Source organism: Etheostoma cragini, chromosome 10, assembly GCF_013103735.1.
Source record: "Etheostoma cragini isolate CJK2018 chromosome 10, CSU_Ecrag_1.0, whole genome shotgun sequence".
In the NCBI taxonomy this organism is placed as follows: Eukaryota; Metazoa; Chordata; class Actinopteri; order Perciformes; family Percidae; genus Etheostoma; species Etheostoma cragini.
In genome coordinates this window covers 3,365,491-3,392,714 of record NC_048416.1, presented here as the reverse complement: position 1 = coordinate 3,392,714, position 27,224 = coordinate 3,365,491, and the positions used below count along the sequence as shown (strand labels likewise).

Genomic DNA, 27,224 nt, shown 5'->3' with positions numbered 1-27,224 from the left:
AGTCAGGAAAAGTGATCAGTTGTATTTGCAAAGAGTGTTGTATGGAATCCAATCCACTTTTTGAGTAATTTGGTTAAAAAGAAACCCATATTTTAGACATAGACATTTTTAAAGGTGTCAAATTTGACCTGAGGACAATTCAGGAGGGTTAATGAACATGGTGCATAAAAGGTTGGTATGTAAGTGGTCTTGCATTGCCAGACCTTCTTTCACAGCGCTGCAGAGGAAGGTCTGGCTTGTCCACATAACTTTCCGGGAGGGGGGAAAAACCTGCTCTGGTTTTTTGGCTTTTCTTTAAACCAATCCTAATTTTTTTGGGCGACACTAAACGCCAGACGAAGCAACAGTGCCTCTGCAAAATAGCCTCTGATAGGAACTTGTTTTGGTGGAGTCCAGACCCTGATGGAGGGGATGAAGGCATAAAGGGAGCCTGATGATCTGGGTGGATGTGATGTGAAGCGGGGCTTTTGATGGAGGTGTTGGGAGTGATGAGAACCGGAGGTGAGGAGGGTCGCATCGATTTGACTTGAAATGACAACTGACAGCAGCAGAGAGTAGAACAGGTCTAAAGTTGGAATGCACCTTACATTACCTTTGATTTAATGCCAATTTACATTCATTCAATACCTTTTGCTCATTGTCTGTGGTTTGCATGTTGTTTGTGTGTTTACTTTTTTTTTTTTTTTAGCTTTTTACTGTTAGAAACTGCTGTTGTAATAAAGGATTTTCTCCTTTGTGGAAGTATTATCTTATCTAATCTAATCAACAGCGCGATCGCTGTTTGGTTTAACTAACTAAACCAAGATTGGGTTGGGAGAGAGAAAAATGGGACGCAAGAGTAGACTTCCTGAAGAAATTACGCTGAGCTTCACGATACTATGATACAAATCTGAGGTACGAGAGAGCGTAACGTGTCTGACACTCTTCTTCTATGTTTGTAGAGTCAAAACCGCCTCTGTCACCGCCTCCTGGAACGCCTGAAACATGGCTCAGTAAGTTACACCTGCACACACACACACGGACACTTACACACATACATAAATATTAGAGAGAGTCAAAACTAAATGTAAAAAAGTTGTGACAAACTTTAAAACTTAATTCAAGCAAATATTGAGAAGTGTAGTATAGAGGAGGTGGTGAATGGAATATAAAATGTATAATTACATATGAGAAAACACACACACACACACGTATGTATAGGATGGGATGTATGATGTATAATTGTGAAAACACGTAACACACACACATACACACGGGATGTATAGGATGGAATATATGATGTGTAATTATGGAAACATATATATACACACACACACACACACTCACACACACAGAATGTATAGGATGGAATATATGATGTGTAATTATGAAAACATACACACACACACACACACACTCACACACTAAGGATTTATAGGATGGGACATGTGATGTAAAATTATAAAAACACACACACACATAGACACTTTCACACACAGGATGTATAGGATGGAATATATGATGTGTAATTATGAAAACATACACACACAAACACACACTCACACACTAAGGATTTATAGGATGGGACATGTGATGTAAAATTATAAAAACACACACACACATAGACACACTCACACATAGGATGGAATATATGATGTGTAATTATGAAAACAAACACACACACACACACACACACACACACACACTCACACACAGGATTTATCGGATGGGACATATGATGTAAAATTATAAAAACACACACACACATAGACACACTCACACACAGGATGTATAGGATGGGATATATGATGTGTAATTATGAAAACACACATATCACACACACACACACACACACACACACACACACACACACACAGACTGATTCCCAGGCTACACAGTTACCAAGGTGCCCAGGAAAACAGCTTACATAACATAAGCAGATACAATTGTTTCCAAATCATTCCTAATAAATGGATCCTGTGCTGATGTGTGCCTGTGCAGCGTCCAGAGGGTGCAGAAGAAGACCAGCACCATGTCCCTGACCATCTCCTCTTCCTCCTCTGCATCCTCCTCTCGAGAGCTCTCCTCCAGCTCCTCGTCCACTTCCTCCAGCGCCCTGGCTCAGAGACACTCCAGCCTGGTGCAGCCGCTGGGTGTCAGCCCTCAGAGGGTAACTACGCCCAGAACCAGAACCAGGACCCCCGCTCACACACTCTGACACACTAGGGCTAGGTCCCGAATTCAGTAATTTTAGGCAATGACTGAATCACCTCCGTAACGTTGAAAAATTCCTTGTCATTCAATACCCGATTTTGACACCTGAGGGGTAAATTCCATCACCGTCAGTGAGCCAATAAGAATGCAGCATGATTCCAACAAGAGCTATTAATGCTGCTGATTGGCTGCCTAACGTTACACATAATAGAGACACGCAGTGGATACTCTGAGGGCTCATATACTGAAGTTGAAGCTGAAAATAAAATATGGAGTTTTGTGCTGTGATGCAGAGGTCTTCTACGGGTTTAGGCCAAGGACCCCTTAGCTGGAAGAAAGCCAAAGCAGGGACCCCCAACTACATGTGGCCAACCGTAAAAAAAGGAAGTTGCATTAACCCTTGTGTTGTCCTCGGGTCAAATTTGACCTGTTACATGTTTTTCATATCATAAATATGGGTTGCTTTCAATCAAATTGCCCACACATAGCTTGGATGCATGCATACAGTTTATGGAATATGGAAGCCATACAACAATACAACAGGTAAAATTACCGTTAACTTCCATTGAATTTTAGTTCCTGACATGAACCAATCTGTGATTATCCATCAACATCCTCTGATCTTAACTATTAGTCAAAACTAGTCATAATTTCTGCATTATTTTAACACAAAAAATAGGTTTAATGTCCCATAAATAGGTTTATTTATTGTCAATCACTGCTCATGCACACGCATATAACACACATTCTGGACTTTTATCCCTGACCATTGCGCATATTACATACTCTGGGAACTTTTGCAGATCCAGATTAATATTTGGCACACCCTGCACAAAGCCATACATACAGCCATAAAACAGCTATTTTGTACATATTTGTTGTAGTTCCTTTTGCATATTTTGATTGTAATATTTGTATTCCATACTGATGTTCTTGGATTGTTGCAGTTCTTCAGGGTTGGACAATATGATCTAATTTCACAATCTTGATTAATTGAACATTTTGTCTCAATTACGATTGATAAATGATTGTTTTGATTAGATTTCGAACAATTGAAATCAAAGCACGCATTGCTTGAATAGACGATGACAAAGTTTTACTGTAAAAAACCGTGTTTCCATAAAAAAAAGTAGAAATTCAATAACTTGCATTTTTTTGAAAACGACATAAATGATTTTGAATATCGCCATGTCAAAAGATGAATGCACACACACACGCACACACACACTGGGAAAAGTATTAACAGGATTTAAAAAACCAAATAACCGACGCCCTACTTTGCTCTATTGTTTATTGTTTGTTCCATTTTCATATGTTTATTGTACGCGCCATACACACTAAGGCCAATTCCAAGCAAGTGAAAACTTTCTTTGTCAATAAATCTCATTTGGATTATAATTTCATAGACATAATGTATACATTTAACATTTGAATGTAACAGTGACGGTACATACTGCGGTTTACTTGCACTGATTTAGACTTACATTGCTCTTTAACAAATATAAGCATGTAAGTAAAAAGGATTGTTACACAACTTAAATGAAATATGTTATTTCTCATCTCCAGAATGAGAGTCCCATCTGCAATCAGCAGTACGCAGGGAATGGAGTGGCTCCTACTTTTGTTAAGGTAAGGGTGTTTGTATGATTGTTTTTCTTTAAATAATTTATGTTGTATTTGCTTTTCAAGAAAGAAAATCAGGTCAGAGTCTGTGTGATTTAGAGACATTACTGATTACAGTAATCTGTAAATCTTTTTCTTCCTTATCTGTGTCTCCTCCCCCCCCCACACACACACACACACACACACACACACACACACACACACACACTCCTGCAGGGCCTCCATGATGTATCCACAGTGCATGGCCAGCTGGTGGTGTTGGAGTGCAGACTGAGGGGAACTCCTCCTCTGCAGGTTATGTGGTATAGAGAGGACGAGCAAGTCCTGGACTCGGAGGATTTCAGGATCCTACGCAAGAGTGAGTGTGTGTTTGGCAGTGGGCCGGGGTTAAATTGTTGGTGATGTCCATATGAAGCTTCAAAAAACCTCTGGTTGGGTTTTGGTGACCAAAACTAGATGGTGCTTCTATATTTTAACACCATAAGCCCATCATACATGTCGCTCCAGAAAAGCTCAGGTACTACCCCAATTTTCTAGTGTGGACATCCAATCTGGACAACCGTTTATATGACAATTTTCAATTCAATTTCAATTTTCAACCCTAGGCGTCTAACAAGACCACTGCCGGATTGACGGCATCCCTTCACTCCTTCATCATCGTAAAATAATCTGTCTGGCGATCATTGAACTAGTCTGGACCCAGATTATAATTATCCATCCTGTCTAGGATTGGAACCTGGGTCCCTGCTATCAGACATAGGTTATGATGTATCCCGGTCCCAAAATCCTGGAACGTATCACAGGACCAAAGGACATGAAGTAACTGGCCGTCCTCTGTCTCACATTTCCAACAATTTGGTGTGTTTTTTGGACCAACTCTTAATAACCCAGCGTGAGTGGGATTATAGAAGCGATGCATAGTTAGTGCTTTTGGTTTTAAATGAAGGAATGGATGTTTAAGTGTGCTTTCAAGTCTTTGTTGAACAGAAAGCGCCATCTACTGGGCTCAGAAGATGAAGGAAAGGCTTCACAAAGCTTAATTTGGACATCACTAGCAACTGGAAAATGCATTGTTTCTGTTTTTCTGACACCATGAAAAATTTGACAATTTATAGAATTTATAGGATTTATAGGACAACAACGCTACAACGCAACAAACATACAATGATCATATAGAATATGATGCGTTGTTGTAGATTAAACCACCCAACAGTATATAAAGAAGTTAAAATGAACTTTTCAGCAGTAAATGCAACACATACTTTGTGCAAATTCATGCAGTTATGTTTATCCAGAAACATCAGATACACTTTTAATATTTTTTTTCTTACTTTATCTACATTTTGCAGATAATACTTTCAAAATTGTACTTAAGTAAGGTTTTGAATTCAGGATTTATACTAGATGTGGATTATTTTTACACTGTGGTATTAGAACTTTTACTTAAGTAAAGGATCTGAATACTTTGTCCACTACTGCAACTGACTCATTATCTGGTAATATTATTACCTGAAAGTATAACTAATTTATCCCTAATATGCGCTGAGCTAATAAGTGATATATTTCTGATGTATAGCAGCTCAGGATTAATATATGGTGATGAGTTCACTTCAAAAAGAAATGACCTTTGTCTCTTCTTGTTTTCCCAGAAGCCAGTTCTACATCAGTGCCAGGTAAGTACAGAATATGGATTTTACAGTAATGTTTTTAAAAGATGTGGTTCTCATGTTTGTGTGATAAAGAAAATTGTTAGTTTTTTTGAGCTTTATTGTCAATTTTCTGAACTTTTTACCTGTTTTCTCGCTTTGGTACCCTGATGATCTTTGTGAGATAAATCCTACATAAAGAAAATGTTGTCTTTGCTATTTAAAGACCGACCCAGCGCAGCAACCAACACATGCAAAGGATTAACATTAAAATATACTACAGTGCAAATCCGCCATCATAATAGCAATACACCAAGGTACAAAAGCACCTGGCTGTTAAAAGGAATGGGAGATGACACTCTGATTGGTTTAATGGTACGTGCAAAACACACCTATGACTTAATGAAGACACAACCTTCTTTTCCCGCCCTCAAACTAGCCAAAGTGGATTTGGACACGCCTAACGCCGTGCGGAGTATCCTCGTTGGTTTTTAGAAATAATTTGTATTTGTATTATTTTACTATTATTATTTATTAAAGAGACTTCAGATACAGTATTAGGGGACCTCTAAGGAATATATAAAAGAGACTTTAGATACAGAATTAGGGGACCTCTAAAGTCTATATAAAAGACACTTCAGATACAGAATTAGGGGACCTCTAAAGTCTATATAAAAGAGACTTCAGATACAGTATTAGGGGACCGATAAGGTCTATATAAAAGAGACTTCAGATACAGTATTAAGAGACCACTAAGGTCTATATAAAAGAGACTTCAGATACAGTATTAGGGACCACTTAGGTCTATATAAAACAGACATCAGATACAGAATTAGGGGACCACTAAGGTCTAGGTAAAAGAGACTTCAGATACTAGGGGACCATAAAGGTCTATATAAAAGCATCTAAAGAGCACCATGCCATGCGACCTTTTAAATCTTGTTTAGAAATTACAGGTTTTTATTCCATGAGAAACTGCTTTCATGTTCTGGTGTTCCCTTCTGCAGAGGAGCTGTGCACACTGGTCATCACAGAGGCCTTTCCAGAAGATTCTGGTCTGTTTAAATGTGTGGCCCTCAACTCCTTCGGCACGGTCTCCTGCTCAGCAATCCTAGAAGTGTACAATGGTAAGACAGTCCATTTATATGGCACTGTACACCCTGTGGTAACAATTACCAGTCTTGCTTTTAGAATCGCTCATGTCTTTCAGTGGTGGAAGAAGTATTCAGATCCTTTACTTAAGTAAAAATATTAATACCACACCGTAAAAATACTCTAAACGTCCTGATTTGAAAATGTTACTTCGTAGGTAAGTTCGTAAGTATTCTCACATTTTAGAAACTAGAAACAATCAAAACAGTTTTTTCAACTAAGTGTTTAATCATCTAATCAAATTCCAGCGGCACTTGTAGGCTGTTGTATATTCTTATGGGTAGTTTAATTTAATTTAAAACTTTATACTTTAGAATCTAGATGCAATTTGTGAATTTGTAAATTAACTATTAGCTAAAGCTAAATTAATGTAGTGGAGTAAAAAGTCTCTCTGAAATGTAGTGCAGTAGGAGTAGTGGCAATTCAAGTGGCATGAAAAGTACAATTACCTCCAATTTTTTTACTAAGTACAGTCCCTATAGTTACATTCCACCGCTGATTAAAAATGCATTAAATAACAACCTATAGTGCTAAAGCGGTGGTGGGTAGTTATCACCCAACTCTCATCTTTTAGCTCATTGTTTTGGTTGAAGCTTGACACAAATTGTATATATCAGTATGAACGCTCATATCAACGACAGGCAGCTGATTTTAACGCACAAGCTCTAATAAACCAAACAGCAGACAAAGTTAGTGACTAGCATTTAGCAGGTAAAGAGCCAGATATTACCCTGAGGAGTTGGTGGGGACCAAAAACAGAGCCAAAAGGAGAGTGACTTTTTGACTTACATTCATTAGCTTACATTACATTCATTAGCAAAATATGTTCCATTGACTGCCACACACACACACACACACACACACACACACACACACACACACACACACACACACACACACACCTTCTAGAAAGTAGCATAGGAAGAAAAGACTCAGGTAAAGTAAGTAGTACTTGAGTAAATGCACTTAGTTACATTCCACCGCTGCTTGCTTTGTGCACCTCCACGCAGACCTGGAGGAGCAGCTGGAGGTCGAGGCCGTTCGTGAGCAGGAAGCACTTTCTCTCCGACAGGAAAAGGAGGCTGTGTTCTGTCAGGAGACCTCCTCCATCAGAAACAGCAGCGGGGACTTTCCGTCCGAGCTGCCGGACTCCATGACCCTCCCGCCTCCTGAGTGGCCTGACAGCCCTCTAGAAGATGACATCCCTGTTGCAGAGTGAGTAGAAACACACACACACGCACACACACACACATACACACACAAACACGGCGCAATTCATTGTTTATGATGCTCCTTTTTTTAAATCGTTGTAAAATGGAAAAAAAAACTAGACAGTCACAATCATTGTTGCCCACACTCTTTCTCACATGCAGGATTGACCTCTGACCTTTGACCTTATTGCTTTGAATTACTCGGAACACAGTGTGTGTAGTAGTTGAAATCTCTTGTACAACTTACAGTGTTTTGTTGTTATTGACTTTATTATATTAAAGAAAACAAAACATAACATGCCAGTTTATGGAAGAGGTGTATAAGTCTATCTATCTATCTATCTATCTACTCACTCACTCACTTGATCACTCACTTGTGTTGTTAAAAAAGAAGTCTGTATTAAGGGAATTGTTCAGGAGCAGACATTTCAAAGAAAAATTACTGTTGCAGTTCCTAGTTATCACCAGAAGAGGCCACTGTTGTACTATTCTAAAATTGTAAAAAAAAAAGCAAGTTGTCAAGTTCATATTTTTTTTCTTTCTTTCTTTCGTTCTTCTATGAGACAATGTATTAAACCGAGTACTGCCTATTAATTGGGCCTATTAATGATAAATGGAAATGCAGCTTTTGGGAAGAACTTTACATTTACGGAAAAGGAAACACTAATTCATATGAAGAAAAAAAGAAGAAAAAAAAAATGTATTTTTATTTTTATTTTATTTTTTAAAGGTGACCGGTCAGAGACGTGCTCTGAACCGAACTACCGCGGTTGAATGGACACGGTTCAAAAAAGTTGTGGTGACGTTGCTGAGCGTTTGGAAAATTAAACCAATCAGGTAGACCCGCGCGACCCCGTCTGCCCGCATAACCCTCGTGAGCGCGCGGTGTCACCTGTTGCAGTCCTGCCTCCCGCTTCAATTCGGAGTTTGGATTCCCCCCTCAACCAGGGAAAGTCCTATTTCCTTTAGTCAGTACTGAACTTTAAGGACAGTGTCACGAAAAAAAACGTTTAACGAGGTAAGAAATTATCCTCTTTGTTTTTCCACAGGTAACGTTAACCTTTTCAACCAGCCGGGAACTTTCGCAATGTAAAGTGAGATGCACGTACACCTTCAACGTAACTAGCTAAAAAGTTACTGTTTTTCAACGTTGACGTTCATCTTTAAACAAGCTAATTTTTACTTTACTTTTTTATTTCATGGAAACGCAATATGCTATGCTCCCCTGAGAAAGGTCAAACTATGTTTAGAGCACTTGGAAAGTGGACTTTAGTCTATTTTGGGGCTTTGTGTCATTTGGTTTGGTGCTCTTTCAAACCGGCTAGGAGGAGCTGCTTCAGGCATCCACTTAGCACCATACATGTAGCCCTTTTTGTTCTGTATGTTGTGTTGTTTGTGCCTGTCAGACAGGCCTTAGTTGTCCGGTTGGCTGTGTGTCCCAACGCACTTAACCATTTACCAGCAGTCAAACAAAAGAGCTTAAATTGTTTAACACATCATTTAATACCAAAAACTAATATTTTTGTGTGTGTGAGGAGTGTGAAGTGACCGATTAACAAGCCTGCTGGAATGGTGCATTCACGTGCAGTCATATTATGAGACATTAGCTCTGGAACACAATGCTGTTTTTTTGGTATTGCACCACAAATAAATTCACCACCTGATTGAATTTTGCTACTGAAAAAAGATTTTTTTTTTTTTTTTTAAACACCAAAATGTAGTCATTTCACAGCAGATGAAAAATGTCAAACATGGTACTTAGTGAATACTAAGTATTATTTTTTTCTCTTTTGAGCTAGGGTTCAGTTCAGTAAGGGTGTCTTTAATGTTGACTAAATACTTTGGTTCATATTCAATTCCAGTCAGTGTATTTGATGGTGTAAAATATGTTTGGCTGAGTGTTATGTGTCTACTCCATATCAGTGGCCAGGGCTATGATGTCATCTGGAAAGTGAAGTACAGACATGGCGTCTGTGCCCTTCAGAAACCCCTCTCACCCAGACTCAGTGCTTCACACAACAGTTCACAAACTGCTGGCAGCAGTCTGCCTTTAAGGTCATGGTGAGGTTCTCTGGCCAACTCAAAGTTGATCTGTTTTGTTGTATTTATTTTGTTTATTTGGATTGTCTGTAGCGTAAGGCACTTCTGTTGGTTTGGGCCGATAAATGGCATCGTAAAATTCTCAGGTTTTAGCCGTAATTTAGGCTGAGTTGAAGGTAACGTAGTGCAGTTGATTTACTTTGATGGGTTGATCCAAGTGCTTTTCTGAAAAAGGTGTAACAAAGTGATGAAGTGTTTGCCTAATTTTTCTAACTTTCATTAGAATTAGTCCTGTTTTGTGTGTGATCAGGTAGACAAATTAATGAATACACAATAATAATAATAATAATAATAATAAAATAATACATTTAATTTACAATGCACTTTTCATCAAAAGATTTCAAAGTGCTACAGGTAAAAAAGAGAAAAATAAAACAAAAACGAAAGAATAAAAAAGAAAATAAAGCTATTCTTAGAAGAGAGGGTAAAAAACATCTTCAATACATGAAGAAAATGGTGCTCATTCCCCATCTCTCTTTCAGTGAAAATTATGTATTTTATCTATGTCAGTATGAATAATATCTCACTCAATATATCTCTATCCTGTGTGTGTGTGTGTGTGTGTGTGTGTGTGTGTTTGTGTATGTATTAAAAAAGGGTTGGGTAATCCCCAGTAGAGCGTCTGCACCTGCCAGCTTGAATTCCAAGACCGATATAGCTTTGCCCACTTAATCACACAAATACACATACTGTACCATCGCAATACTAAATCACACATACAGTACACACCCTCAAGTGGGACACGTTCTCGACTCTGATATTCTGTATGCTGGCTGACTATGATGGGTTACTGGGACACTAAAATGCAACGTTGTGGAACAATGTCATTTTTACCTTTTGCTCTTTCTGCAATGTCAAATATCTGCTTTCAGTCTGACAAATATTTACTGGGCATATATGAGTGCTGCTAAGTAGTCAGTCCGGAAATACCCAAGATATATTAATTTAGAAACAGTTGGTAGCACATGGCGATTCCCCCTGAAAACACTAACAAGTTTAGTTTTCATCTGTAAAATACCTCAGTCTGATCTTGGTCACATTTCTTTAAAAGTATCTCAAAAAGTATAAACTGGTATGGCTGGGTATTGTTTGAAAAGTTAAGAAAGCAGTAACCTTAAAGTGATGCGATACCATTAGAGTACTTCACTCGTTAACCATCATGTGATCAACGGCATCTCAACACGCTGACCTGCCAACAACGTTATGAAAATATTTTGCTTGACTTCACCATAGCACAGACTGTATGTGTTGTAGCAGCTGTGGTAGTGGGCCAATCACACTTTGCATTTAATCAAACACAGTAATTGGTTGTGCGCAAAACCATCCAAATAGTCATTTGTTTCAGGATCTTGGTACAAAAAGGATCAAATGCAGCCGTTTTTTGACTGGAAAAGTTTCCCTACTACTTGGTACTGGGTTATTTCAGTCAATATATTAAAGATATTGAGTACAGATACCCAGCCCTATAAGTTGAACTATAGATGGATCTGTCTTTTAGTTTGTGGGATATTTTCCAAAAACTGCTTTTGGCCACTCAAACACTCATTGCTTGCATCAAATAGAATCTAAGTTCTTATTATCTGGACTGCTTGGTTGGTCTTTTTTGTATCCATCAATTTAGGCCATTTACAATTTACACATTTAGGTACACATAGGGTAAGAAAATTTTCCATCAATGTATTTTCAAACTCTAGGTAGGTCAGCTGATGCTGGCTGGCCAGTCTTGTACACTCAAAGGACCAGGAGAAACTCAGAAAAACATTTAACAAGTGTGTGTAAGTAAATGAGTCAGAGAGAGAGACTGCTATTGTCATCATGCTCCAGCGTAGCCCAGACTACGTGGTAGTCATGGGAACCGCATTCCTTCCTAGAATAAAAGTAGAGGACCAGCCAGGCTTGGTAGTACAGGAAGAAACCTCCTGAGAGGGCTGAAATGGGCGCAGAACCATTGCTATCTGTTACTCTCATTACTATGAAGGCAGCCGTTCTGGAGCATATTCTGTAGTCAAAGATACTTGGTAATGTTGCAACCATTTGACCTATTGATCGTAATGATTAAAATTTCAGCAATTCATAGGCTGTGTCCTAAAGCTGTCTGCTGAAATTACACGGTGAGATGACTTACATTATAACATCAAATTGCAAAGAAACTCCCACACACCGCCTAACTTGCAAAGATAAATTTACTACTAGACTACTTCTTGTACTAGATAGAAACGGTACCAGCTAAAAGCATTTTGCCACATCATACAACAAACATAGTTGTAAAACCCTTCCAATAGAAATGCTAAACGCCGAGGGGTAAAGTGGCGCTAGGGAATTAGAATTGGCTGCACACCCAGCATTCTAATAACGGCTGAGGGTTACAAACCCACATGAGGCCCAAAGGCTCTATGCTAATGCCCCACAACGTTCTGCACTCACAAAAATACCAAGGAAAGAGAAAATACAGGCAGAGGGCATCTCTATACATACAGACACCGTCACACATAATGATTGGTAAGGGTTACTTTTGTACTCTATACATAGTAATTTACCCCTTGACTCTGCTCGTGTCTCATTCCAGAACATGTAGTACAAAGTTTCCCCAAGTGTATTGCAAGCCTGGTTGCCCAGCGGGCCTAAGTTGTCCCCCGTCAGGCCTAAACCACTGGGGAAAAAAAAATTAAATAACCGCTTGATTGACTTATCGGCCGATATTAGGCTTCTCCCAATGGCAGATTTATTTTTTTTTCTTCTTTTTTAATTATTCATTCATCCGAATCATTTGTAATGAGAAAGCAATTATTCTGGTCAATGAATATTTAAAAAATATAACTTAAATAGACGGTCAACCACGTTGTGTGTTTTGGCATTGCATTTGTTCAAAGAACTTTAAGTTTCATATCTTAAGTTTGTATTTTTATAGATTTTATTTATCAGAACTTTAATATATGTTAATGTTCCTCTTCTTTTATGACAACAAAACAAATTATTATATTATTTTAGTGAGAACTCGCATACAAATAACTAATGCTAATATTAGGCAAATGTGTTTGTTTTGTTTACGCGTTTCTGAATATTAATGTATCGGCTGATATATCGGAATATCAGATTTTTAAATAAGCAAATATTGGTATCGGCCTTAAGTCTTTTTATCGGTCGGGGTCTAAGTGAAATATATTAAGACGTTTTTTAAACTAGTTACAGTGTCCAGTTAGATCTGAGCATTGACTTAATGTAGAGCCCTATGGAATATGTTTTGTAGCTTAATTAAATTCTCTATTTCATGATTCCGACCATGATTCTGTTATCTCAGAAACCATTGGGCTCTACATTAATGCTGCCCCCAACCCCCAGCCCTCGTTGAGAAAAAGACACTTGCCACCGGGCCTAACGAGGTTTCTTGGGGAAACACTGTTTTAAGTGTTCATTGATTTACGTGAGTGTTTTTTCTGTCAGTTTTCCAGAGCCTCAGCTGGCCAACCACTTCTCTGAAGAACTCTTTGGTCGCAGCGGGGAGGAAGGTGCCCTGAGTTCAGAGGACCAAAGGTCACCAGAGTTCACTGTCCAAGCCCGTACGCCTAGTCCTCTCGCTCCACCTGCACCACCACCACCAACCCAAGTCAAGGAGAAAACCCCAGCACCCAAGCTGTTCACCCCAAGCAAGATCAGCTTCACTGTAAGAACATTTCTTACACAAAGTGTTGTGCTCCACGTAATCTCTTTTTGCTACAGTTTATAGCTGCCATCCATCATGCGTAACATTTGTCTTGTGTGACTTAAGGCGAGACACTACAGGTGAATAGGGTAGGGTTTTAACTAGCAGATATTACCATGGGACTTTACCAGTTTATTACTTACATTAGGATGACAAAAAACATGTATTTTCAAGCTTTCAGTAATTTCCATTACATTAGGCATTATCCAATTAAATATGCACTAATTTGCACATATTAAAAACTAAAGAAATCGCAATATTGCATGAAGTAAAAATCTTATCTATTTTAAAATTTTTATTTATCCTGTAAATTTAGAACATACTGTCAATAGCCTTAAAAAATGTTTTTTGAATAAATAAATCAGGCTAGGAATGATATATTTACAAATCCCTCTGTCAATGTCTTCATAATATAACTAGGTACAAGACTGGAAAGTTTGGTGTACATACAGTAAGTGCTACTGAAGTGAATATTTTGTTGGACTTGGAGAAGAAACATTGCCAAATAAGCCTTCAACTAACCACAGAGGACCACAAACAGACACACAAACTTATCAAAAGAACTGCAAGCAGAACTCTAGTCTTCTATGTCCATCTGAACGCACAACGTCCACACAGAACACCTAGTTCCCCCATGAGGGTTGAAAAACTAGCTCTCCATGCCTGCACCACATGTAGGCCCCTCACCCCTCTCTTGCTGATGCCTTTTCAGCTTTTTAGCTGTGCTCAGTCTTTCTGCAATGTTTTTGCACTTTCTGACGGATGGATTTGCCTTTTGCCATCCTCAGCATGTCTGTTTCCCTGATGGTGGTGACGGTAACGACAGTGCTTTCCAGCCAAAGCTTATCCATAATAACTTTTCTGACACAACCCTGTTGCCATACCTGTCACTCTCAAGGCAGGGAATTTCAACACTTTGTTGATTTTTTTTTTTTTTTTTCTTCTTTTTTTTAAGAGCTGCATATCCCAATCCTAACTTGTGTGCCAAGAGGACCATTCGCAAATTCACATCAAATGCATCATTGTTCCTGGACTCATCTTGAAGTCACGTAGACAGCACTCAAGCAATAAACTGCTACAGAACCAATGATTCTATGGATCTATATTATTTTCTAGCCATGAGCCCTTTTAGCCCACAATTCTGACAAGTTAAATCACCAATCAGATCATTTAATGCGCAACATGAACAAGCAGCCACTGTTTTATAGCGTGTGCTTCACTTTTATTTATAAATTGGCTTATGCACAATTTTTTTTTTTTTTCCTTGCAAGTGACAAATGCTGTCCCGCGGAAAGCTAAACCAGGAAGTGTCAAAGCATGCCGCATGATGCGTCTGAAATTGGCATTAGCCAATGAGATTGCGCATTTAGAGTTAAATTGCCCGTTTTACATTCACGATTGGTTGCTGATAAAAAGGAAATGATCATATTTGGATCCAACAACATAGCACAGGAGAGATAGCTTTCTAACGGTATATGTCATGACAGTGTGCCGACAGGATGATGTTTTAGAACGCCAACTTTTGTTGAATTTAGGAGAAATCTACAAACTCAAACATACAACATGTAGTAAAATAAGTATGAAGAAATACATGTAATTGAAGAAGAAATAGCCCAAAATCTCAAAATTGACCAGTTAAAACAACCCAGGTGTTTTTTGCCTGCAGTGTCTCGCCTTAATATGTAAAGTTTGTAAAGGTTAAATGGGAACAGCAAATTTACATTGACACCAGCTTTAGCAACTAAAAGCAGTTTTGCCAAACTCTATTTTGGTTTGTGGAACTAAAATAGCTTCAGTTAATTCAGTTAATTAACTATAATTCAGTTAATTAGCTTCATCCCAGTAATGAGAATGTGTATAATAATTCTACCAGTACTTTAAAAAAAAAATGTTATTCAATTATTTTTGTAAATGTGTGTCTTCTCCCTTCCAGTCCTCCCAGTCAGGAGGCAACAACATGAACCTGTCAGATCTACCTACCTTCACTCCCAGCGTCTTCCCTCCCAGTGCCTTTAACTATGAGCGGCCGAGGCATTTTATCCAATCACAGCCATCCTTTCAGGCACCCAGCTATGAAAGTGTTCTGAAAGATGAAGAGGAGAACCAAAATAACTTCCAACAGAACCTCAACATTTCCCAAAATAGTCAAAATGTTATGGAGAAACGGAGTCAAGCTAAAATGATGTCTACACAAAGTCAGTCTCTTTCTCAAACTCAGTCAGTGTCCAAGTCCTTGTCACAGACCCAGTCCCAGTTTCAGTCCCTAAGCCTCAGTCAGAACCAAACCCAGTCTGTTGCCCAGTCTCAGATCCAGACTCAGAGCCGGACTCAGAGCCAGACTCAGAGCCAGAACCAGAGCCAGAGCGAGAACCAGAGCAAGATCCAGATCCAGATCCAGACCCAGGCCAACGGCACGAGCAAGTCCTCTCCCTCCTCATCAAGTCTCAGCTCTCCCATTTCCACCCCGGCATCCTCTGCTGCCCCTCCTCTTTCCTCTACTGCCTCCTTGCTAAGTCCCACTGCCCCCACCACCTGCTCCCCTTACCCATCCTCTCTTCCCCGCACCACCATGCGTTCCACCATCACCCTTACCCCCAGCATCCCCAGTGCCACCGGCCTTGGTAGCGCCACCCTGCCAGCTAATCAGGACACCATGTCAGCGCCTGCCGCCTTCCTCTGCTCTGTTCTGCCTTCCCAGTCCGCCTTCTCTCCGTTCTCCTCTTCCAAGCTGTCTCCCAACTCCAATCTTCCCCGCCCCTCCATCTCTCCGTCCCGCTCCCCACTCGCCCCCTCAAGCCCTCTTCTCCCCATGAGGTCCTCCTCCTCTCCTTCCTACCTCCCTAAGCAACCTCTCCCAGTGTCACCATCCCACCCTTGCTCCCCTCTCTCTCCCTCCTCCTCCTCTGTCCCACGGCCCAACAGTCCCAACGGTCAGAACAGAGTAGCACCTGCTGTGGTCTCCTTGCCCGCCAGCTACAAGGGAGCACCAAGCATGTGAGTCAAAGTATACATCAATTTGAGATATATAAGAACTGTAATGCTTTGTAATCCTTTTTGCTACAACATGTTATATATATATATATATATATATAAACACATACATATTTATGTTTATGTTGTAGCACAAAGGATTACAAAGCAAAACAGTTCTTAAGTGCCTATTCTGCTCTTTTTACCTTCTGTTCCTCACTCCTTAAACCTCTTTCTATCCCCAGCCTTCCCAAACCCATTTTGAAGAAGTCTATAGCTCCTCGGCCTTCTTCCTCTCGCTCCACAGATGACGACATCCAGGGATCCAAAGACGCTCTCATCCAGGATCTGGAAAAGAAGCTACGCTCAAAGGAAACCAGGAGGAGAAATAGCCAGGTGTGTCTGTGTGTGTGTGTGTGTGTGTCCTGCAAACTGTGTTATAAGTGCAAGAGCAGTCAAAAAAACACCCCCCCCACCTACATGCACACTCGGGTCTACTGTTGCGTGATACCGAGCATGCATGGAGACAAAAATGCTCAACACGTTGTTTGTTTTAGTAGTCTCCAAAACGCCAGGAGGGGTACAAACCTGTTTTCCTCATACAGAGGAAGAGAGAGAAAACATATGCTTTCCTTTTTTGTGGCTGCAAGCTAAGTGAGTAGTCAGTTTTGTCTACATTTCTTTTGATTGTGTAAACGACCTAAAAATACTCATACTTAATTTGCATTAAATATCATCATCTTCTACTTTATTGGCAGGAGTTTATCATATAAAGCATCTCAAATGTTTGTAGAAGTAGCACAAAACTAAACATAAATAAGTGCATACAAAACGCAATACAATAAGAAATAGCGCTCATTATATTTATGCTCCTTTTTGAATGTTTGTCATATGGGGCCATGGCCCCAAAAAGACGACACGATTGATTGTTTTGGCACAGCAGCTAAAGCACAACTAATGCTAGCACTGTTTGTAGACAAGCTACTGCTTGGGTCCAAACTTGCAGGCTGTGTGTGGACTCGAGCACGCATGAATACGCTTTTTTTAAAGCTCCAATGGCATGAAAATGTCACTTTATGAGTTAGGCATGTAAACATACATTTGTTTCACTTCATAAGATTTTATTAAGTTTATATGTGTCAGTTGAAAGAACAAAGGGCTTTTTCTTTAAGGTCCCATGGCATGAAAATTTCACTTAATGTTAATTTTTTTTTTACATTAATATGCATTCCCTCAGCCCGCTTATGGTCCCCCAGTGGCTAGAAATGATGATAGTTGTAAACCGAGCTCTGGGTATCCTGCTCTGCCTTTTGAGAAAATGAAAGCTGAGATGGCCTGATCTGGAATCTTGCTCCTTATTACCTCATAAGGGGCAAGATTACCTCCCCTTTTTCTGCTTTACTCACCCAGAGAATTTGGCCCACCCATGATTGAGAGACATCATGGATTTCAAATGAGCAAAGTGGCAGCTGGTCTTCCTCAATTGCTAAAGACTCAGAAATGGCACATGCTAAGGAAAGCTCATTGTGGGACTGGCTCTACTGGCTGTAATTCTGCACCAGGGCTGAATTTTGGCAAAATTATACTTCAGATACAGCATTAGGGGACCACTAAGGTCTATATAAAAGTATCCAAAGAGCACCATGTCATGGGACATGTAACATTTTTTATTTAAGTTTTTTTTAACAAAATACAAAACACACAACTTCCAAATAAATCTTCCATCAACACCACCCACCCAGACACAAATTAAGAAAGAATGACACAGTAACTTTAATATGCCAGACTTTTCAACAAAATAGTAACACACTAGACAATAAGCCATAAAACACATACAAGTATGTTTAACTATGACAACACCATAAGCCCATCATACACCTCTCTCCCCAGCACAAAGCTTCCTAGGAGCCCTCCAGAATGCTCAGCTACTTCCCCCATCTTATAGTGGAGACATCCAATCTGGCCAACTGTTTAGGTGACATTTTTTTTCAAACGCCGCCACCCTAGCACACTCCTGGATTGATGGCACCCCTCCATTCTTCTGTCCTCCTTAAAATAATCTGTCTGGCAATCATTAAACTAGTCTTGACCCAGCTTCTAATGTGCTTATCTATCTTCCGTAGGATTGGCCCATCTCCCAGAACATATAATCTTGGGCTGAATGGAACCTGGTTCCCTGCTATCAGACATAGGTTATCCTATATCCTGGTCCCAAAATCATTGACCTTATCACAGGACCATAGGACATGAAGTAATTGGCCGTCCTCTGTCTTATACTTACAATCATTAGGTGTGTCTGTGAGTTTGGATTTGCGTTATCTCTGGGTAAAGGGTACGTGTTCAGGTGATGGAGAAGATCTGATGTCTATCCCGTCCTGGTTGGCACCAACCGCTGACATGTTTTGCAGACCAGCTTAATCTGCTCCTCATCGCTTGATTTCCACACAAGTGATGTTGTTTAACCCTTTTTTATCAACAATCTTTTTCCCTGGAGAGGATAACTCGAGTTCATGTTCATGTCCACCATCACTTTTGTTGCGACCATAAACCTAGCTTTGCACACTGTGTGCCCGTTTAAACATAAAATAATACATTATTGCAATAGTTTACCAAGTCAAATTGCAGCATGGTTTCTTTGTGCGGGAAATAAAACACAATTTGAAGGTATAGAGCTTCATTTTTGAACAGAAACTCTCCTATGAGGAGCGCATGGCTCGTAGGCTGCTGGGTCCAGACAACGCCAACTACCAAGACAGTCTCTCCGACTCACAACTCGACCAGGTACGACAGCAAATTTTTTATTTTTAGCGAGTGGTCAATCTCAACATTTCTAACCGTGTGTATTAAACTATACTGATGTGTGTTGCAGTGCCGACTATGCTGTGTACAGACATTTATGTTGGCGCTGGTCCAATCCCCGTTAGCTTTCAGTTTGCAATAAGACCGCACATCATTACAGTAATTAAAGTTTGAATGGCTGCACAGGGAGCCAGTTTCCCTGTTGGGGCCTCCTGATGGACTCCCAAGCCCAAAGTTTAAAAAAAAGCCTGGCAGTATAATCGGCTGTGTGTGTGTGTGTTTCTGTGTGTGTCTGTTCTGCCAAAACGCCTCTGTCGCTCACAGGGCTTTGCACCATCTATTCTCTCTATCAGCAGCTATTTCTTGCCTGCTTTCTGAGAATGAGCCCCTTTCACTGGTGACAACAGGACTGTTGTGCCAGAATACACACAGATATTCACACACACAGTTACCCTCCTGGCCTTTTCTCCGACTTAAACAGTTGATCTTTAAAGTTCAAACCTGTGATTACCTCTGCTTACCTTTTGTCTGTTGTCTGTTACAGCCGCATTCACCACAAGGAAGACACACAGGTGGACTATGGTAAATAATGATTGTAGTATCAATATTGCTCCTAATTATTACCTCAGGATACCAGTCAAGCTTGAATCTCAAGGGTTTTTTCCCTTGAGATTTCAGTCCAGCAAGTGAGTCTCATTTTGTGCAGTTGTGATCAAGATGAATTTAAAAAGAAAATGGGTGGAATAAAGTGTATTTTCATTTTGCTTTTCAGATTTTTCCACCGCATGAATAGTTGACTCTTTGTGTTTCTGTCCATGTGAGTGTGAAGTTTCTCTGTGCTGTCATGCATGACACTTTGCAATGTGTTTACATAATCCCCACATTGTGTTGTGCTATAAATATTCCTAGGGTCTTAGAACTCAAACTGTCTGTCAGGAAAGAAATGAATGGCTCAAGTCCCTATTTCAGTAACCATGCTGTCAGAGGACCAAGACAGAACAGGAATCTATATTACAGTAACAGGGTTGCTTGTGTGTGTGCTGGATATTCAGTCATTGAAAGTGAGGTTATGAAGGAATAATTGCTCTCTCCCTGCAGGGGGAGGCGCCACTCAGGGACAGATGAACGGGGAAATGAGGGCTCAGCCATCCAAGAGAAATGTTACGCTCCTCGCTTTCTGCAGATCCCTCAGGACCTCACTGTAGAGGAGGGACGCTTCTGTAGGATTGACTTCAAGGTGAATCACGCCGCGCCCCCCCCCCCAACAAACACACAATAAAGTTACAATTTGGAGGATCTTTATTGTATTCTCATTGGCGGCACTAATGGCAATAACCGGTAATTGCAAGTGTGTAATTGTGTAGACATTAGGGGTATGCAAAAAAATCTGTTCGTATTTAAATCGTGATTCAAGCTCTGTGTGTGTGTACATATATATTTACATACATGGGAAAAGTAGTTGTTTTTTTAATAATTTTTGACCAAAATCAATATTGAATCAAATCGTGAGCCAAAAAATCTGAATCGAATCGAATGACTATGAGGTGTGAAATGCAAACAGCAAAAAGGTCCTAGCCTGGTCTTACCAGACTCTGGTACATTTCATTAGTACAGAGTCTGGCCACTCTCTATTGACAAGTGTTAACGTCTTTGAAGAGGGGGTATTCTGTTGAAGTTTAAAACTATTGGATTAACCCAGAGCCACTCTGGATCTGCCATAACCAATTGTTAACGTTTGGTCGTGACGTCAGCTTATCGAGCTGGAAAATCAAACTTTTCCCAAACCCTGTGGTTTAAGAGGGGCATAACATAATGGCCACCAACAAAACTCAGGAAGGATTTTTTTTACTCAGGCTTTAACTTTTGAATATTCTGCAGCAGACCTGCAGACCTGCAGCAGCAATGAAGCAGGCTTCACTCACATCTTTTTGCGGTACCATTACGGCCACTCCCGCCAAATATTTTGCCGGAGAAGACACAAGAATATACCGCAAACCCAGACATAGTACTGAAGGAAAATTACAATTGAGCGGAAGTATGTGGGAGGGCAGAGCCAGGCTATGCGTGCCAAAGAAGGGAGGAGAAATTGTATTTTTTCTTCTAATTCCCATCACTAATTTACACCAAGAGCTTTACATTTTAAAACTTATTTATACAATTAAGCCTGTATAACTACAAGGTCAGGGGCTCCCTCACATAAATAGTACAAAAAATGGATGCAATAATAGTGCAGTCATGTTAAAGCATGTTAAAGTAAACCGAAGGAATAAAATTGCAACTTGGCTTTTCTCAATCCAGGTCGGTGGTCTCCCCACCCCAGACGTCTGCTGGTACCTGGACGGGAAAGCCATCCGTCCCGACGACTACCATAAGATGCTGGTGTGTGAGAAAGGGATGCACTCATTCATCATAGAGATCGTCACAGTGCACCATGCCGGCATTTATGAGTGTGTGGCCAGGAACCGAGCAGGGGAGAGCAAATTTACCATGAGGCTCAATGTTTTAGGTAAAAGTGTCATTACGGGACATCCTGTATTTAGGCTGAAAATACTGTCTCTTTTTTTTTTTTTTTTTTTTTTTTGAATGTTATCATAGTGCGCCTTAATAATGATCACAATTGATTTATGAATCTACACCAGTCCTACTGTGTGAAGTTCTTCTTCAGGTGAACAATAATGTAATCACCTGTACTACGCAACGTCCTCTCTGCAGCCCAGGAGGCTCTGCGTCCTCCTACCTTTGTCCAGAAGATGCTGAACTCCAGAGCTCTAGAGGGTGATACTGTTCGTTTAGAGTGCAAAGTGGACGCTTCCCCTCCTCCACAGCTCTTCTGGAAGAAAGACAAAGACATGCTGCGCATTGACCCAAACAGAATGAGGTGGGTCAACTAAAGTACTTTATCACACCCAAACTCCCCCTTACTGCACTTAACTACTGTACTTTAAACTTGATAGATCAAACCATAGGGACAGTCTTACATAAACATTTCAAACATATTAGGTATTTACAAAGAGCACAATGTTTGATCTCAATCCATATTAATGATTAATTGTAGCCAATCCCTCCAAAAGTTAATTTGTATGTTGATTTGAGTTTTAAACTCATAAATTAAAGTTTAATATGTTTTGTTACAAGTCAAATTCCACTTTAGTGTAACTTATTGTTACAATAAAAACCTTTTCTGATTCTGACTTGAGAAAAGTATGACTCAATATTTCACTTTAATAGGATTAAAGCAACCTTTTTAACATTTGCAGTTTGGCAGTTGTTTTCAATGGGGGGGGGGCGCTCAGTACACTACCTGCCCAGCAACAAATGACAGATGGTTAACAGGTTAGTTAGCAAGTGCAACATAATGGAGCAGTTTCGAGACAAATATTTTCCTCAAGAGTGGGCGGAGGCCAAAAACAGACTGAAGAAAGTTAAGATTGGACTTGAACTCATCGAATATGGACTAAAATACAACTTCAAATTATTATAATGTTGCGCCGTATCTACTGGATCTATATATATAAGCAACTGTTTCACCAACACAAAGGTGATACTATGTTAGTGTTGTGTTCCCAACATGTTTATGCTGCCCCTGAGTGGCCAAAAAAACTCTTATTGTAGGTTTATTCATGGGCCAATAGTGTCTCGAGACTTGTACATTACCATTTCTCAACCGTAAAGTGAACCACAAAAGTGATGTGATATGTTTATTTCATTGTGTGGGTCTGGTTCCAGGTTACAACTGCACCTATACAGAGTTTAACCTGCCTGTGGACAATATGTACAATCATCAAAAGGAATATGTTTTATTATGCACCAATTAATTTCTGTTGCAAACTGTGCAAGTGTATTTATTCTTTTGGACACTAAGCCTTTATCAGGATACTCTGGCCACCGTGTGTAAGTAACTTTTTAGTGATGAAATAAACACCTGAATCTCTGGCTTTGTTTTTCCACAGTCTGTATGAGGACGGTTCAGGCCGGCAGTGCTTGTTGATAGAGAGGCTGATGAAGTCTGATGCTGGTTGGTACACTCTCTCTGCCATCAACGAGGCGGGCATGTCCACATGCAACGCCAGGCTGGATGTCGGCAGTAAGTACACTCTGTGTTCATCTGTCTATGCAAATCCGCTCTAAAGGCGCCCATCTCCGCTATCTCTTGTATGAGATAGCCCAGTGGTTACCATAGCAGCCCAGGCTGTAAACTCAAACAGCAGATGGAGAATGTTGTGCGCTCTTATGCTACAGTGAATTCAGCACTGCAGCCTGGAAACACGTCAAACAAATGCGGTGTTATGTGATCGAGCAGAAACCTGATGAAGGTACGAGGCTTTCCCAAAGAATACTGCATAATCACCGAGTCTGAGCGATAAGTATGGAGTTCATCCACTGATCAGAGAGAGTGAAAGCTCCCTGCAGGAAAGTACAACACAGCTATCAGGTTTCTGCCTGATCACATAACACACCATCTGCTTTGTGGAGAAGGAGCTGAGTGGGGGGCTGACAAAGGCTGCGCAGAAAACTACCTGCCCATGAGCTGGACTGTATACCTTACTAGAACCTGACCACTTCCTCTGAGTCAGGACTCCTTTCCGTTGAACAGGACCTCATAACAATTACAGGATTAACAGGGTGCTTTACAGTTTGTGCAAGACTTTCATATCAATTCTTTAACTCTTTATTTTTGGCGTCGTGTGGGCAAAAATGTCCATCTAAATCTTTTTAGCATTTTAAAAATTCTAGTAGACTTTAACTCCTCCTTGGCTCGGTTTTACCTTTAGTGAAAGTTCTGCTAACAATAGGCAAAGGCTCATTCAAGGCTAAACTATTAGTTAAAAGACTTTATTGTCATCCATCTGGATACAGTGCAGTACTGTGCATCCTTTAGCCTAGCTCTAGTCTGTATCCACAACGTTCCACTTCGGGTATTGTATGGGTGCCTTCCACTTCCTTTGTGTTGGCGTTCTAACCTCCGGTGGATTTTTGAGGACTTTGATTAACTGCTCCCCAGATCTCTGTAGGGTAAATCCAGACAGCTAGCTAGATTATCTGTCCAATCTGAGTTTTCTGTTTTTGAATGTTCACCGTCATTGAGTCTGCTGCTTAGCGCCGCCCATGATGATTGTGATTGGCTTAAAGAAATGTTAGTAAACCAGAGCATGTTTTTCTCCCATCCTGGAATGCTGTGTGGACTAGCCAGACCCTCTTCCGCAGCTCTGTGGGGTTTGTTTGAGATCACAGAAGGCTTGGATCATGTGGACGCACTGCCTTTGTTGTTGTCAGTACTTAGAATTCCTCATGTGGGCGAAAAACTACACACTATAGCTTTAAAATAGATTTTTTTTTTTATACTTTAAATAAAGTCAGAATGCTGACATTTAAGGCAGAATTCAATCACGTTTCGTCTTCCGTAGACATCTTACATTTTGTTGTAGGACATAGGTCTTAAATTTTATTCAAACTGGTCTTACATTTTATTCAAACTCGTCTTTAAAAATTCCGTCCTGGACGGAGCCTGGGAGTGTGCCTACCTGGTCTACATGTGTTTTGTGAATCTGTAGGAGGCGTATGACTGCGTCCCCTGGGGGATACTGTGGGAGATGCTGCGGGAGTATGGGGTGGGGGGGTCGCTTCTTAGGTCTGGGTTCTCGCCAGTAGGTTTGACTCGTTTCAGTTAAGTTTGGGGTCCACTTCTGGAGCTGCTCCCCACGCCACCCGATACGGATAAGACTTAGACAGACTTTATTGTACAGTATATATTGAAAATAAGTGGACATGGATGGATGGATGGTCTTTAAAAAGTCTTATATTTGCCTTGGTGGACGCTGCTGAAACCCTGTATAACTATGGCCAGTGACTCAGCCCAGAGGATATTTACACACATTCACACACATCAGGTCCCAGATACAAGACACAAATGTAATATCGATCAAATTGTTTTGTGAGTTTGACAATGGGAGGTGAAAGTTGGAGAGCCCTGCATGGAGACCCTTTTCACAGAAGACATGTTGACATGTCATAGTAGGAAAAAGAACAGGTGTATTCTAAACCATTAATGATGGCTGCATTCCACTCAGGAGAGGACGTGGTATTGTGCATACTGACTCACTGAAATAGCTCACTGGGACACTTGATGGAATTGAGCCATCGTTAAGGCTTTCAATTTCAGCTGTGCTTTTCCTACTGTGGCAAGTCAAAATATCTGCGGTGAAAAAGGTCTATTGTCTCTACCAGTGTTAGCGGTTCCATATCTGGCACTGAGCCATGGCGTGCTGTCCTGTGCTTTGGCGCGCAGTGCGCAAGAGTTATTTTCAGACACCTGGCATGAAAGGAATGTATAGCCAGTCGCCCACCAGTAAAATCTGTTGCTGCTGTTGGGGACACCAGTGGTGTTATTCCTATCATTGATATAAATAAGCAAGGACTCTGCAGGTCTGTAAAAGTGAAAATAACGTTTAGTGTAGTGAAAGGTACTTAGCTCAAAGCTCCACTCCACTAGATAAAACTATTCCATGTACATGTAATAACAGAAACCAGTTGTATATTACTTTTGTACTTTCTGCAAATGAGTAATATCCAAGGTTTAAAACTTCAGATTAACACCTGAAGATGGACTCTTCTGAAGAGTCCATGTTTTTTTTTTTTAATCCTCCGTGTCCTTCTTGGCTACTAGCAACTGTACAGGAGGAGGGGGGGGGGATGGTGCGCGATCACAGAAGGCTTGTATCATGTGGGCGCTCTGACAGTGTAGTTGTATTGTGTTGTCATTCTTAGAATTCCTCACGGGGGCAACAGAAACTACGCGCTACACCTTTAAAATATAATTTTTTTTTAGACTTAAAAAAAGTCAGAATGCTGACATTAAAGTCAGAATTCAATTCCTTTTTTTCCGTAAACATCTGACGTTTTGTTGTGATAAAGGTCTTGGATTTCATTCATACTGGTCATCTTACTTTTCATTCAAAAGCTTTAAATTTGAAACCCTGTTTTAACTATGGCCAACTAAAGCCCAGATGCATGACAGTGTTGTTGTCATTACTTTTAATTCCTCATGGGGGCGACAGAAACTACGAACTATAGCTTTAAAATAATAATAATTCACATTTAAAACTGGTGTGGTGTTTGGTGTCTGGAACAACATAATCCAGAACGAGTACCTGTTGTGTCATTGGTCAGTATAAGGTCCATCTGAATTCCTCACTGCTCTCTTCTCTGCCGCTGGCAGCTCGCACCGCCCCGGCCATGAAGACGGCGCCCCCCGGCTCCAAGACGCTGAAGCTGCTGTCCTCGCTGAGCCATGTGCCCGTTCTGAGCGTGGAGAGCCCCGCCCAGCACACCGCCCCCCTGTACGAGAGTGAAGAGCTGTAGACCCTCATCCTCAGGAAACCACCGCACATCTCAGAACTGTAAAGCTGGGCCGGAGCATGCATCGACTGTCAGCTCAGGGCAGGATACGGTACTAAATCAATCTATTTGTACAAGGCTGATAAAGTCTACACTTTAATTTCTTGAACACATTTATTTGTACGCTTGTCTGTTAAGGTACAGTTTGTAAACTTCTTTGAAAAACAAAAATGGGATTTGGTTTTTGAAAAGTTCTGTTAATCTGAAAAATAATTTGTGTTGCTCAAAAAAGCCTTCCTCCATCCATTAGAGGAAACCACCCTAGCCATGAGGAGCACTTTGAGAGGAAGGTTGCCATAGTCGAGCGCCTTCTGAGTTCACGTAGCCTCAGTCCATCTGCTGCTGTTTGTCTCCCCTCTGCCGGTCCTTTTCCTCTGCTTGTTTAAGGCTGCAGAGCCGATGATGCGACTAGGTCACGGCTGTATTAATAGACCT

At 40.5% G+C, this 27,224-nt stretch overlaps 1 protein-coding gene across 4 annotated transcripts; it reads left to right on the top strand.

Moving 5' to 3' along the window:
• Positions 1-927: 927 nt before the first annotated feature.
• myot (myotilin) lies at positions 928-26,845 on the top strand. Of its 4 annotated transcripts, none has more exons than XM_034884153.1 (18): positions 928-992; positions 1,981-2,149; positions 3,760-3,822; positions 4,033-4,174; positions 5,466-5,489; positions 6,470-6,589; positions 7,625-7,829; positions 13,367-13,586; positions 15,559-15,961; positions 16,004-16,619; positions 16,841-16,991; positions 19,284-19,376; positions 19,939-19,976; positions 20,493-20,631; positions 21,693-21,900; positions 22,107-22,272; positions 23,345-23,478; positions 26,611-26,845. In XM_034884153.1, the coding sequence occupies exons 1-18, from the start codon at positions 985-987 to the stop codon at positions 26,751-26,753; spliced, it is 3,042 nt and encodes a 1,013-aa protein (XP_034740044.1). In that variant the 5' UTR covers positions 928-984; the 3' UTR covers positions 26,754-26,845. The 4 variants fall into 4 exon arrangements, with proteins under 4 accessions (XP_034740044.1, XP_034740043.1, XP_034740041.1 ...); XM_034884152.1 differs by having other exon boundaries at positions 15,559-15,973; XM_034884150.1 differs by having other exon boundaries at positions 15,559-16,619.
• Positions 26,846-27,224: the final 379 nt, after the last annotated feature.